This window comes from Eptesicus fuscus, chromosome 9, assembly GCF_027574615.1.
Source record: "Eptesicus fuscus isolate TK198812 chromosome 9, DD_ASM_mEF_20220401, whole genome shotgun sequence".
Taxonomy (NCBI): domain Eukaryota; kingdom Metazoa; phylum Chordata; class Mammalia; order Chiroptera; family Vespertilionidae; genus Eptesicus; species Eptesicus fuscus.
In genome coordinates this window covers 15,586,796-15,600,037 of record NC_072481.1, presented here as the reverse complement: position 1 = coordinate 15,600,037, position 13,242 = coordinate 15,586,796, and the positions used below count along the sequence as shown (strand labels likewise).

General features: G+C 52.7%; 1 protein-coding gene across 7 annotated transcripts; it reads left to right on the top strand.

The window, feature by feature from the left end:
* Window positions 1–1,342: 1,342 nt before the first annotated feature.
* PAQR7 (progestin and adipoQ receptor family member 7) lies at window positions 1,343–11,680 on the top strand. Of its 7 annotated transcripts, none has more exons than XM_054720404.1 (2): window positions 1,343–1,501; window positions 10,520–11,680. In XM_054720404.1, exon 2 carries the CDS (start codon window positions 10,541–10,543, stop codon window positions 11,576–11,578), a length of 1,038 nt encoding a protein of 345 aa, XP_054576379.1. In that variant the 5' UTR covers window positions 1,343–1,501; window positions 10,520–10,540; the 3' UTR covers window positions 11,579–11,680. The 7 variants fall into 7 exon arrangements, with proteins under 7 accessions (XP_054576379.1, XP_054576381.1, XP_054576382.1 ...); XM_054720406.1 differs by lacking the exon at window positions 1,343–1,501 and adding an exon at window positions 4,005–4,101; XM_054720407.1 differs by lacking the exon at window positions 1,343–1,501 and adding an exon at window positions 4,005–4,108.
* Window positions 11,681–13,242: the final 1,562 nt, after the last annotated feature.

Genomic DNA, 13,242 nt, shown 5'->3' with positions numbered 1-13,242 from the left:
ACATTGCAATTGACAAAGAATCTTCATATCCACTTGTTACTTAATCCTCTTAACAACCCAGTCAGGTTGGTATTATCTCCAGTGTTTAATGTTCTCCCTGGAGAACCGTCACAGAGGCCTGTACAGGCCTCTTTTTTTTTAATCCTCCCCTGAGGATATGTTTTTTTAAAATTTGATTTTGAGAGAGAGGAAAGGAAAGAGAGAGAGAAGGGGGGAGGGAGAGGGAGAAGGAGAGGGAGAGGGAGAGGGAGAAAGAGAGGGAGAGGGAGAGGGAGAGGGAGAGGGAGAGGGAGAGGGAGAGGGAGAGGGAGAGGGAGAGGGAGAGGGAGAGGGAAACATTGATTGGCTGCCTTCCATATGCACCCTAACCAGGCTCTATCCACTGGGCCAAACCGGTTCGGCGGGCTTACTTATCATTTCTAATGGAACCCGAAGCCGGTCCTCATAAGGAGGACGCTGGAACCAACTGAGGCCCCCCCCCCGCCCCCCCCCCCCCCCCCCCCCCCCCCCGGCAGTGTTGTCTCCATTTTACAGGTAATAAAAGTGAGGCCCAGAGAGAACAAGGAGACTTTGCCCAAGGTCACTGGCGAGTTAGGGGTAGGGCGAGGACTTGGCTGTGTGCTCCCAAGATGGAGTGGGGGTCTCCCCACTCTGCCTGGTCCAAGTCTTTGCACACCGGAGGGAGGAGAGGACAATGCCTGCAGCGAATGAGGCATTGACTGAGGGCCTACTCTGTGTCGGGATCCCTCCCCCTCTCGGTGCTCCCACGCCTGGGAGACGTGCACTTACACTAGGGAGTATTTGTGGGTGTTTCAATACAGCTCCAACGAAGTGGCTGGGGTTGGGCAGATCTGGAGAGGCTGCCCCAGGACAGGGCTTTAGGTGGGCACTTGAGTGAGGCAGGGGTGCAGAGGTGGGGTGGAGGCCCCAGGCACAGATGAGGATGGGGAGGGCTGTCTCAAGCAGAAGCAGGTTAAGGGGGGAGGGGGTGTGTGTGGAGGCTATCGTGAGCTCTGGCTGGGAACCTGCTACAACCGGCTCCCCCCGGACAAAGTCAACAAGGCGCGGACCCCAGAGCTGGTGGTTCCAGGCCGCCGGCAGCGGGCGCCGCTCAGTTACAGCCTCCGCGGTGCCTGGGACGCGGGCCTCCGTCTCCCCATCTGCACCGTGACCACAGGAACTCCTGACTCCATCCTCGGTGTGGGTGACCCTTCCGCCTCCGCGTGCAACTAGTGGACGCCGGAGGGGAGGGGAGGGGAGGGGAGGGGAGAGGGAGAGGGAGAAGGGGGGAGAGGGGAGAGGGGGAGGGGGGGAGGAGTAAGCTGGCAGCCGCCCAGGCCGCGGCGGACGGAGGCCGGGCCGAGTCCCCGCGCTGCCCCGCTCGCTCCCGGCCCGCCGCCGCCGGGCCCTCCTCCGGCTCGGGGTGGGGCCGCCCCTTTATCTGCGCGCTCGCGGCCCGGACGCGCTCGGCCACCTCCCCGTTCCGCTCCGCCCGCCGCAGGTACCCCGCTCGGGGGGCGTGGGAGGAGCGGGCGGGCGCAGCCGGTCTCCTGCGGGGCGCGGGGCGCCGCGGGCAGCCAGGACCCGAGTTTGGGATGTGCGTGTGGGAGGGTCGCCCGGGGAGAGAGTGAGGGGCGGCAGGGCCGCGGTGCGGGAGCTGGGGCTCCTCCGGACGCCCCGGGAAATCCGCTGGAGCGGCGTCCCTGCCGGGGAGGGGGAGCGGGAAGGAGGCGCGAGGGGAAGGGGAGCATCTCGGGGACCAGGGGGCGGAGGCGGGCGGGGAGCAGGGCTGCTGCCCCCGCCGGGGAGGGGTCTGGGGAGACTGGGGGCAGGAAGGGGTGTGAGTAGCTGGCACCGGGTAATGTGCGGGGCTCTGCGGGGCGGAGAGAGGCTCCTGCGATGGGAAGCTCCCCTGGTGTCAGGAGAGCGGGGGTTCCCGCGCCCAGTGCGCGAAGGGGAAGATGGGGCCGCCTACAGGCTTTGAGGACCCAGAAGTTACTGCGACAGCCCCTGCGGGCCTGGCCCGAGGGCCGCCAGGTCCGGCCCAGGCCGGGAGTTTGAGCTGCAGGGATCCTCGGAGCCTGGCTGCACCGGGGTGGGTGGCCCAGCTTTCTGAAGGGATGTCGTGGGGCTCGGGCCCCCTCCAGCTCCGTCCCCCTGCGCAGGGGCTCTGGCTGTCAGTGGAGAACACGGGCTGTTTCTGTCTCCTGTGCTGAGTGGCTGCGGCCAGCTCACCCACCCTCTCTGGGCCTGCCTTCCTCCTCCAGGTTCTCCCTGTGCTCCGAGCATTTATGAGTCTGAGCTCTAGAAGAATTCCTTGAAGTTCTTTCTTTCATTCTGATTACATTGTTCAGTGCAAATGGAGGCCCCAAAATGCAGTTACAAAAAACAAAAATGGTTTCTGGCCGAAACCGGTTTGGCTCAGTGGATAGAGCGTCGGCCTGCGGACTCAAGGGTCCCGGGTTCGATTCCGATCAAGGGCATGTATCTTGGTTGCGGGCACATCCCCAGTGGGAGGTGTGCAGGAGGCAGCTGATCGATGTTTCTCTCTCATCGATGTTCCTAACTCTCTATCCCTCTCTCTTCCTCTCTGTAAAAAATCAATTAAAAAAAAAGTGGTTTCTGTTCAGTTTTGGAGGATATTTTCTTTAAATGCATTGGGCTGAGTTGGGGAACTGGTTTGCATTGAGGGAGGTGACCCAGTTGCTGCCAGCCAGGGATGAAAACTTGGCTTGTATAGTCTGTGGCCACCCACGGGCTGCCTGGGAGTTGACCACAGAGGATGAAGGGCAGGAGAGCTGGCTTCGAGTTAGATGGGCCGGCTGTGCCCTGCCAGGATGTCCTGGAGCTGTGACACCGGCTTAGGCGCAGGTTGAAAGGGTTGTAAACAGCAAGCGACTGTAAATTATTAAAGTTCTTTGTAAACAGCAAGCGACTGTAAATTATTAATGCTAGTGCCTAACCTTATTAACGTGTCGGGCTGTGTCAGACCATGTCATCCTGGGCAGTGTCCCTCAGAGGGTTCACCTCTGACAGCCCCAGTGTGAACTCAGGTCTGCCCTTCCTATTATTTGTACTTAATGAGTTTAAACTTTGCTTTCCGTGGCAAGATAAGGTGGTCTTTAAGGGAGAGTGCTGAACAATCAGAGCCTAGAAAAGCAACAATGCCTTTGAACCTTGAACAAGGAGGGGGTTGGGGTACTGCCCACCCCCAGTCAAAAATCTGCTTATAAACTTTTGATTCCCCCCCAAAACTTAACTACGAATAGCCTACTGTTGACTGGAACCTTTACCAATAACATAAACAGTTGATTAGCGCGTGTTTTGTACGTTATATGTATTATGTACTGTATTCTCATAATAACAAGCTAGCGAAACAAAAATGTTATTAAGGAAATCATAAGGAAAATACATTTACGTACTGTACTTATTTATTGAAAAAAAGCCCATGTATAAATGGACCCGCACAGTGCCAACCCTTGTTGTTCAAGGGCCAACTGCATTTTGCAAACCAGGAGGCAAAAGAAGAAGTGGAATTATAACCAAATAATATTTATGAATAGGTGTTGTTGTTTTTTTTAGGTAGGCTATTAAACTCCAAAAGGTCAAGAAATTAATATCCTTAGGCGTTACCCTTAACTGTTAATTAGCTGGGCTATTATTCGAGGAGGGTGGTATTTTAACTGCTTTGTTCATGTGAAAGCTCCAGCCTGGCACACAGTAGGCCTAAAACAGATGTTGGTATGTCTCGGGGACCGAAGGGCCCTTTGAAGTTCCTGGTGAAGTCACTCTCCTTGACATGTGGAGAAAAAGAGTCAAGAGGGGAATGGACTTGTCCAAGGTCACATAGGGGCCGCGTGGCCGAGCCAGGAGCAGCACCCAACAGAAGCAGTGGAGCCGAGGCTGTGCCAGAGCCAACACCCAGCAGCCGTGACTGTTTTGCTTTTGCAAGAGCCCTGAGGTAGTTAATTGTTAGTCTCTGGTTATAAATGTGGAAAGCAGGCTCAGAGAGGCAAGTCGCACAGCTGCTAAGTTCCAGTCTTGAAACCCAATTTTCACATGAAAGTGGGGGCCTGGCTTCCTTTGAACTAGTCCGCTCAGGTGAGTGGTGGGTGCCCTCCCCTGGGGCAGCGGTGCCCTCCGTCACCACCTGGGTGGCTTCTGTCTGGGCTGGGTTTTCCTGGGCCCTCGGGCATTTGGTTGGTTTGGTTTGTCAGGCAGGCTGCGGTCTGCTTCACTCACCAGATGCTCCGGCCCTGGCAGTGGTCCTTGTGCCTGGCGTCTAGCAGGCACTGAGTAAAACCTGTGGGATGGGTATAACCTGGCGTTCTCCCACCCCAAAGCTCATTTCCTACCCCTCCCCACAACCTGGTCCTCTGCTTTGCCCCCAGAGGCCTTAAGGGACTCTTTGATGGTATATCTGGTGGAGAGACCCCAAGGAACAGAGGGGGGCAAGACTTGGTTGGGGATCGAGGGGAGGAGATTGACCTTCAGTTTAGGAAAAGGGGAATGGGAATTGGGAGGGCTGGGGAGGTGGGAGGGGAGAGGTGGGAGGAGCTGCTCAGACTGACAGGAACTCCACTAGGGCCCTGAGATTTCAGTTCTGAGGCTCTGCCAACCTGAAAGACTCCCAAACTTGCAAGACATGCCCAGCCAGGCCACATGCCTTTTGGATTACCTGCTAGCACTGTTTCCCTCCTTGACTCTCTCCCCTCCTTGTTCAGGGATGGGGCTGCTGGGGCTGTGGGGCTGCAGTCCTTCCCTGGGGGTTGCACTTCCCAGCCTCCCCTCTTGGGCCTGAGGGCCACGTGTAAGTCTTCAGGCCTCTGTGAATCCGGAGGGGTTACTCTGAATGGTCTTTGCTGAGAACAATTTATTTAATAAGGTCAGTGTCCCAGAAGTCCAAACTTTAGCCAAATTTCAAACTCTAGCCAAATTTCCTTGTCTCTAAATGCACCCTCAGAGAAAGGTAAATATTTAAAGAGATACAGTTAACTTTTTAAAGGACCCGAATCCAGTGGAACCAGCGATTGAGAGCTAAAAGAGGACTGAGTTTTTTGTTTTATCAATCTTCACCCGGGGATATTTTTCCATTGATTTTTAGAGAGAGTGGGAGAGAGAGGGAAAGACAGAGCCTTTAGTGGGAGAGAGATGGAAAGACAGAACTCAATAAATGACTGCTATTAATAATAATTAATTACTACTACTATTAATAATTAATAACAATAGCAGTCATTTATTGAGTTCCTAAAATGTGCTAAAACTTTGTTCTAATAAATTTAATTTTTCCAGCAACCTACAAGGTAGATATCATAATTGCCATGAGGGAGCTAAGGATCAGAGAAGGTAAATCACTTGTCTTGGGTCACACAGTTACTATGTTGTGGAATCAGGAGTCAAACTTGGTTTGTCTGAATCTGAAGTCCATTCATGAGCCTTTATATCATCTGCTTTTTTATTCCTAACTTCCTTTTACTCTGAACTAGAGGCCCTGTGCTTGAAATTCGTGCACTCGGAGTGGGGGGTCCCTCAGCCCGGTCTGCGCCCTCTCGCAGTCTGAGAGCCCTCAGGGGCTGTCCGACTGATGGCTTAGGCCCGCGGCAGTCGGACATCCTTAGCGCTGCCGTGGAGGCGGGAGAGGCTCCCACCACTGCCACTGTGCTCACCAGCCATGAGCCCGGCTTCTGGCTGAGCAGCGCTCCCCCTGTGGGAGTGACTGACCACCAGGGGGGAGCGCCTTCATTGAGTGCCTGCCCCCTGGTGGTCAATGTGTGTCATAGCGTTCCGCCTTTTAGTCAATTAGCATGTTAGCCTTTTATTATATAGGATAAGGGACAAAAGCCAATCAAGTTTGCCTGATATCCTTCAACCAGGCCCTGGACACCTGGTCTCAGCCCAACTTTGCCTGCCTTGCTGTGTGATCTTGGGTAAGTCACAGCTTTTCAGCCAGCTTTTGGTTTCCCCGGATGTTTCATGCAGAGGTTAATGGCGAGTTTCCTCCTGCAGCTTAGGTCCATCTAAGAGGGCCGAGTTTAGCCTGGATTTGACCAATGTGGGAGTGGTGATGGGGGGAGGGGAGAGGAGTGGAGGTTGTTTTTAGCCCCACCCTCTGGTGACATCACACAAGACACCTCCAGTCCCTTGAAACCCCGCCCCTAGTGACCCTGACCTGTGGAAGTGCCACCCAGTGCTTGGCATCTGGTGAATTTGCCTAGTCCCCCAGAAGTCATCAACCCCAGGCTCTAGAGAAACCCCTAGGTAAGCAGTGCAAGGGGGCCTGGAATAGGTGAGTCCTGGCAGCCTGGTGGGCACGCCTCAGAGATTGCCCCGAGGGTGTACCCACCCTCATCCTCTGGCTGGGGTCTAAAGGAAGTAGGGCGGCAGGACCTCTGCCATCTCAGTATGTGGCCTCTGGGTTCTGTGTGTAGGGCCCACTGTGCCTGAGGGAGGGGGAAGGCTGTGAATGAGGAGGTAGCTATGAGCCAGGGCTTCACTGGGGCGGAGCCAGTGGGTAGCTGCTAACTGGGGGAGACAGGTCCCTGGTTGTGAGTCAGTTGCTAGAAGCCTAAGAGAATAATTTACAGGAAAGGACTTGGTTGCCTTCTTTAGACCAGTAGTTTCTAAAGTAGTTCTGTGGGATGCAGATAGGTGTGACAGCAGGCGGGGCAGCAGCTGAGTGGCTAAGAGTCTGTGCTCTGCAGTCAGAGAGCTGGGTCCAATCCTGGCTCCACCTCTCTCTGTGTGTCCCTATGTAACCTAGGGTGAGAAGCTAACCTCTGAATTTCACCATCCTGAACAACAAATTGGCATAATAATACTTACCTCACAGACTAGTTATGAGAATTAATTGCAACAAGGTTGTAAAGAGTAAGCATAAACACTTATTACATTTCAGCTGGCTTTATAATATAATTAGGATTCAAAATCGCGTGGTGCCATCCACCCTCGAGTTGCCGGTCCGGCCCTGCCTTGCTCCCCGGGCCCTGCAGCCGCTGCTGGTCCTGCCCTGCCTCCCTCTCTGGCCCTTGAAGCAGCCGCGGCCGCTGCTGCTCAGGCCCTCCCCCAGGGCAGGCGCGTGGAGGCCCCTGCCACCCCACCCCTGACGCTGCGCACGCAACCTCCTCCTGTTCGGTTGACCCATTGCGGTGTCCCGGTTAATTAGCATATTCTCTATTATTTATATACTAGAGGCCCAGTGCATGGTTGAATCATGCACGTGTAGGGTCCCCTACACGCTTTCGCTTTCGATCGTGGGGGAGCTGGGTGCCTGTCCGCTGGTGCACCAGGCCTTTCCAGCTCCCCCGCTTTTGATGGTCCGCGGCGGGACGTGAGCTCGCTGCCCCAGAGGCCCCTTCTGTTCCGCAGCACAGCCATGGTGCAGACGCTGAGCTCGAGCCGCTGCTGGTGATGCGAGCTCAGCGTCCCGCTGGCCCAATCGGCTACCCCGGCCACCCCGAGTCCCGCCCCCTGCCCCTCCCGCTGGCCCAATCGTGGGTGTAGCGGAGTGATGGTAATTTACATATTACCATTTTATTAGGTAGGAGATATATATATATATATATATATATATATATATATATATACACACACACACACACATATATATATATATATATATATATATATTATTACTGAGAAAGGAATTCTCGGTCACGTAAGCTTGGCAAATGTAGGTTCAATAACAGAATGAAGCAGGCTTCTTTACTGCAGACTTCTCAGAACCTTTAATATGCTGTGATGCCTTGGGAAGTTCTAAGAGTGGGATAGGGAGCATTTGACTGACATAATGGATCACAGAGACCCAGGAACGAGGCCACCATAGCATGTCAGCCTGCCCTGGTCTTTGCCCTTGTGGTGGGATGGGACCCTTGCTGGATTGGGCAACTCTGGGAAAGGCCACTCTGCCTCTGGGTTCTTGTTTCCTCACAAAGGAGCCGCAGAGATGCTTTCAGAGGCCCTTTTGGCTCCCTGAGGTTCTGAGTTGGGGAGAAAAAGTTGTAGACAAGGATGGAGGCCAGATTGCTGAGGTGGTAGCCCACTCTCTTGAGGAGGAGAAGATCCAATATTGGTTCCCCAACCAGCAAGGCAGGACAGGGGTTTTCATGTTTGGGATGGCAGTGGTCCCAGTAATTAGTCCATCAGCAAGGTCTGCTTCCTAAACCTGTTCTGTTTGGGGAAGAGGAAGTGGGAGAGTCCCGGACTCCCCTGTTGTAGCATCTCTCGTGCGGTAGAGTAATGACTTCTTTCACACCTGCCTCCCCACTGGACGAGGAAAGGCTACAGACCAGAGCGACTCCAGAAGTGTCATGTGGGAGGAGCTTACAGATGCAAATTAGGCTGGGGGGCGAGGAGGCGTGTGGGCCGCCTGGACCATTTGCTGGTGGTAGAGAATATGAATGCTCTTCCTGCCCAGGTCTCCTTGCCTCTTGCAGTGCAAGAGTAGTTGTAATAAAATCTGATGCAAATGTCGTAGTAATAAATCTGATGAATGATGGACAGAAAACCTGGCTGCTGAGTTCAGTAAGCTTGTTGGAGGGAACTTATTTGATGGAGGGGAGTTGTCTGGCAGGTGCTAGTTTTTCAATAGATATTTGATTTAATGAATGATATGCTGAATAATGATAGCCTGAATAAAGTAACTGGTTCCGACAAATGCTACTAAAAATCTATAGCATATAATTATGAAATGATTAATAGCACTTGCCATCTTATCTTGCAAAGAGCAGTGTAGGGTAATGGTTAAGATTGGAAATAGGCCTGGCCGGCGTGGCTCAGTGGTTGAGTGTCAACCAATGAACCAGAAGGTCATAGTTTGATTGCTGGTCAGGGCATAAGCCCAGGTTTTGAGCTTGATTCCCCAGTGTGAGGTATGCAGGAGGCAGCCAATGAATGATTCTCTCTCATCGTTGATGTTTCTTTCTCTCCCTCTCCCTTCTTCTCTGAAATCAATAAAAATCAATTAAAATAAAAGATTGGAAGCAGGATTTAGATTGTACCTCTGCTGCTTCCTTGCTAGGTGGATAATAGGGTACTTAACTTCTCTGTGCCTCAGTTTCCTTATCTGAAAAATGGGATAGTATCAACTTCACAGGGTATTATGAAGTGTAAATGAGGCCATTAAAATGCTTAAAACAGTGCCTGGCACATTGCAAATACAGTGCAAGCATTTGCTATGATTTGTTTTCCTTTCTATAATCTCTACCATATCATGAAGTTCCTGAGGGCAGGGCCCAGATCCTTTTCCACTTCGCCCTCCCCTGGATGCAGCACAGGACCTGAGGTAGAAGAAGAGCTCAGTATTTGCTGAATGAATGAATGAATGAGTGAGTTTTAAATGCTAAATTGTATAACCCATTATAAGTTTCCCACAGGGGAAAGTGGGCAGGGGGCAGTAAGGAGGTCCCCTGGGGGTGGCAGCTTGTGGAGGGAAAGGAAGTTGGTGTGACATTTGGGTTAGATGGGGATTGAGGGTGGGAGCAGGTCATAAAGTCTTGAAGGCTAGGGTGAGGGGTTAGATTTGATTTTTTTTTTTGGAATTGGCAGCCATGGCTGGGATGGAAGGGCTGCAGGAGGGAACTCTTGAGTGGGGGTGTGGCTGAGGGGAAGGGCTGTTTTTATAAGGATAAAGTTCCTGGAACTTTCAGCAAAAAAGTGGCTTTTTTGTTGGGTCTCAGAGGGTATGAGGTATTTATCAGAATGCAGTTAGTTGTTCTTTGACTCAACAAACTCTGAGTGTCAGCTACCTGCTAAGCACCAGGGGTTCACAAAATAACGAGGCAAACTGCCCAGCCTCGAGCTCACATTAACATGTTAATGTCCATGCGAAGTGTTATATGGTCAAAGGATACGTAAGTGATGGTAGGAACTCAAGTGGAGAGGTCATCATCTGAGGTTCAGGGGGCCAGGGAAAGTATCACAGATGAAATGGGTTTTGAGGGATGAATGTGAGTTTGCCAGATAAGCAAGATGAGGAAAACATCTCAGGTGGAGGGAACAGCTTATGCAAACGTATACATATGTGAAACAGCCCAGGAGGTTGGTGAGGCTGTGGCTGGATTGAATACATTGTGGTTGAGCAATACTAGGCTGGAAATGACAGCAGGGATAGATCATGGAGGGTCAGTGGGAGACTAAAGGGGCTAAAAACAGAGGCAGCTGGTCTGTTAGCAAGGTCCTTGTCACCACCAGGTGTACACTGATGGCAGCATAAACACAGGAGGAAACAATGGGGCTGTTGTGTGGAGCTTGGACTCGAAAGGAAGCGGCTGAGGTAGTGAGCCTTATTAGCGAATGCATTCCTCAAACATTTCCTGAGCACCTATGAAGAGCCAGGCACTGTTGTAGGCACTTGGGATTCATCAGGGAGCAGGACAATCATGAATCAGAGCTGAGCTCTCCCTTCGGACGACTCCTTTCTTCTGAGACTCAGCGCAGGATAAGGGGGCGGGCAGGAGGGAGTAAGAACTGGGCATGGGGGTGAAGACACCAGCTCCTGACTTTGCTCTGGTCCCTCTCCCAGCTCCCTTCCCAGTCCACCGCCATGGCCACAATGGTGGCCCAGAAGCTTAGCCACCTTCTGCCCAGTTTGCGGCAGGCCCGCCAGGAGCCTCAGCACCCAGAGCCTGTCTTCACGGTGGACCGAGCCGAGGTGCCACCCCTCTACTGGAAGCCGTACATCTACGTGGGCTACCGGCCTCTGCATCAGACCTGGCGCTTCTACTTCCGCACGCTGTTCCAGCAGCACAACGAGGCGGTGAACGTCTGGACCCACCTGCTGGCAGCCCTGGTGCTGCTGCTGCGGCTGGCCATTTTTGTGGGGACCGTGGACTTCTGGGGAGACCCCCACGCGCTGCCCCTCTTCATCATTGTCCTCGCCTCCTTCACCTACCTCTTCCTCAGTGCCTTGGCTCACCTCCTGCAGGCCAAGTCCGAGTTCTGGCATTACAGCTTCTTCTTTCTGGACTACGTGGGTGTGGCTGTGTACCAGTTCGGCAGCGCCCTGGCACACTTCTACTATGCCATTGAGCCTGCCTGGCACGCCCAGGTGCAGGCCATTTTCCTGCCCACGGCCGCCTTCCTCGCCTGGCTTTCCTGCACTGGCTCGTGCTACAACAAGTACATCCAGAAGCCCGGCCTGCTGGGCCGCACGTGCCAGGAAGTGCCCTCAGCGCTGGCTTATGCACTGGACATCAGCCCGGTGGCGCACCGCATCCTGGTGTCCCCCAACCCTGCCACCGATGACCTTGCTCTTCTCTACCACAAGTGCCAGGTCGTCTTCTTCCTGTTGGCTGCTGCTTTCTTCTCGGCCCTCATGCCCGAGCGCTGGTTTCCTGGCAGCTGCCACCTCTTTGGGCAGGGCCACCAGCTCTTCCACGTCTTCTTGGTGTTCTGCACTCTGGCTCAGCTGGAGGCTGTGGCGCTGGACTATGAGGCCCGGCGGCCCATCTATGAGCCACTGCATACCCGCTGGCCCCACAACTTCTCCGGCCTCTTCCTGCTCACCGTGGGCAGCAGTGTCCTCACCGCATTCCTTCTGAGCCAGCTGGTACGGCGCAAACTCGATCAGAAGACCCAGTGAAGGGAGGTGGCAGCTGGTAGGGAGGGAGGTAGAGTGGGAGCCCAGGGGTCCGGGCTTGGCTCCATATAGGAACAAGGCCTGGTAAAGTTATTTGTGTCTGCACTGCGGTGTCTCTGTGCGCACGCCTCAGCTACCAAGGATGCCATTGGCTAGTCCTTGGATTTAGGGATTGGCCTGGAGTTCTGGGGTCCACTCCCTGACTTGGGAGAGGGAAAGAGATAAAGATGTGGCTACCCTGGTTTGCCTCCCCACATTGCCTCTCACTACAGGTGAGGATGGGGGGTGAGCGGGTGTCAGCTGGGGCCAGGACTCTGGTTTGGGGCTTCCAGATTATCTAGAGGGGGTGAAGGTGGAATTTAGGCCAGAGTTAGATCTGAGCTGAGAGGCAGAGGAGGCCTCAGCAAGTCCCATGTATCAGATTTCATTGGTGAGTGGGGAAGGGGCAGGACCAAAGCGTGTGCAGGATCTTACCATTGTCTGAACCCCAGCCTGAAGTTTTGGAGCTTCGGAGTCCCCAAAGGTGAAGATTGTGCTAGGTGCAGGTGGATCCCATCCCGTGCCCCATATCCCTCAGTCACTGTCCCCTGCAGCGAGCTCACCGTCCTAGCTTTGGCCTCCATGTTCCAAATGTCCTGTTCCCAGCCATTCTCCGGGTCTCCACTGGGCCCTCTGGATCAGTGTAGGATCAAAGACTTTAATATTGGGATGAACGGTCAGGGGAAGCACTGAGGAGGGAATAATCGGTATGGCCTGGGGCCCTCGGGGTTTTGGGTTGGGAAGGGCGAATAGGAGTTTGCAGATGGAGAAGAGGAAAGGTGTTCCAGGCAGAAGGGAAAACCTGTACAAAGACCAAGGGGTATGGAAGGAGTTCCGTGGGGCTGGAGCTAGGGGTGGTCCGGGCTTTGCTATGCCCTGGGTACAATAAAGTTACTGTGATAACAGCTGCCTCTTTGTTTTTTGTCTCCTGTTCCAGGGAGACCCATGGGCCCGCTCATGGTGTGGTTTTGTTTTGTTTGTTTTATCTTTGCCTGAGGTGACATTGGGGCCTTGTGTACTATATGTATGAACTTCTTAATTTTTTTTGGAAGGGGACTGGGGGACAGTTTTATTAGTAAGTAAAATTTAGAAGTTAAAAGAATGTTTTAAAAATATACATCATCCCATTTTATAATTTGACAAAGATTTCAGTTTTTGGGCTTCAGTCAAGGAGGATTTTATGTCAATTTTTCATGGTATTGCTGTATGTTAACTTTTATAATAATGCTTTCTTCAGAGTACACAAGCAGTATATGTACAGTGAAGGAAAATTAGAAAGTACAGGTAAGAACCCCCCCCTCCCCCAATGCCTAAAAAATATATAACATCTATGAAGATTGTGGTTAGGAATGGAAGGACAGGGTGGGATGCCATCATTTTTGCATTTCTGAGGCTTTCAGAATTTACAAAGTACTTTCACAACTGTTACTTTACTTGATCTTCTCTAAAATCCACGAAAGGCAGAACTGAAAGCTAGTTCTTGACTCCAAATTTTTAGTTTTCATTTTAACATTTTCTAAATCCTCTCCTATGTGGTTTCATAGTCAAGCTTTGATTTCCTTTCTTTGAATTACAAAAGTAACTCATAAACTCCAGATCATATTAACTATTTAAGGGTAGGGTTGTGG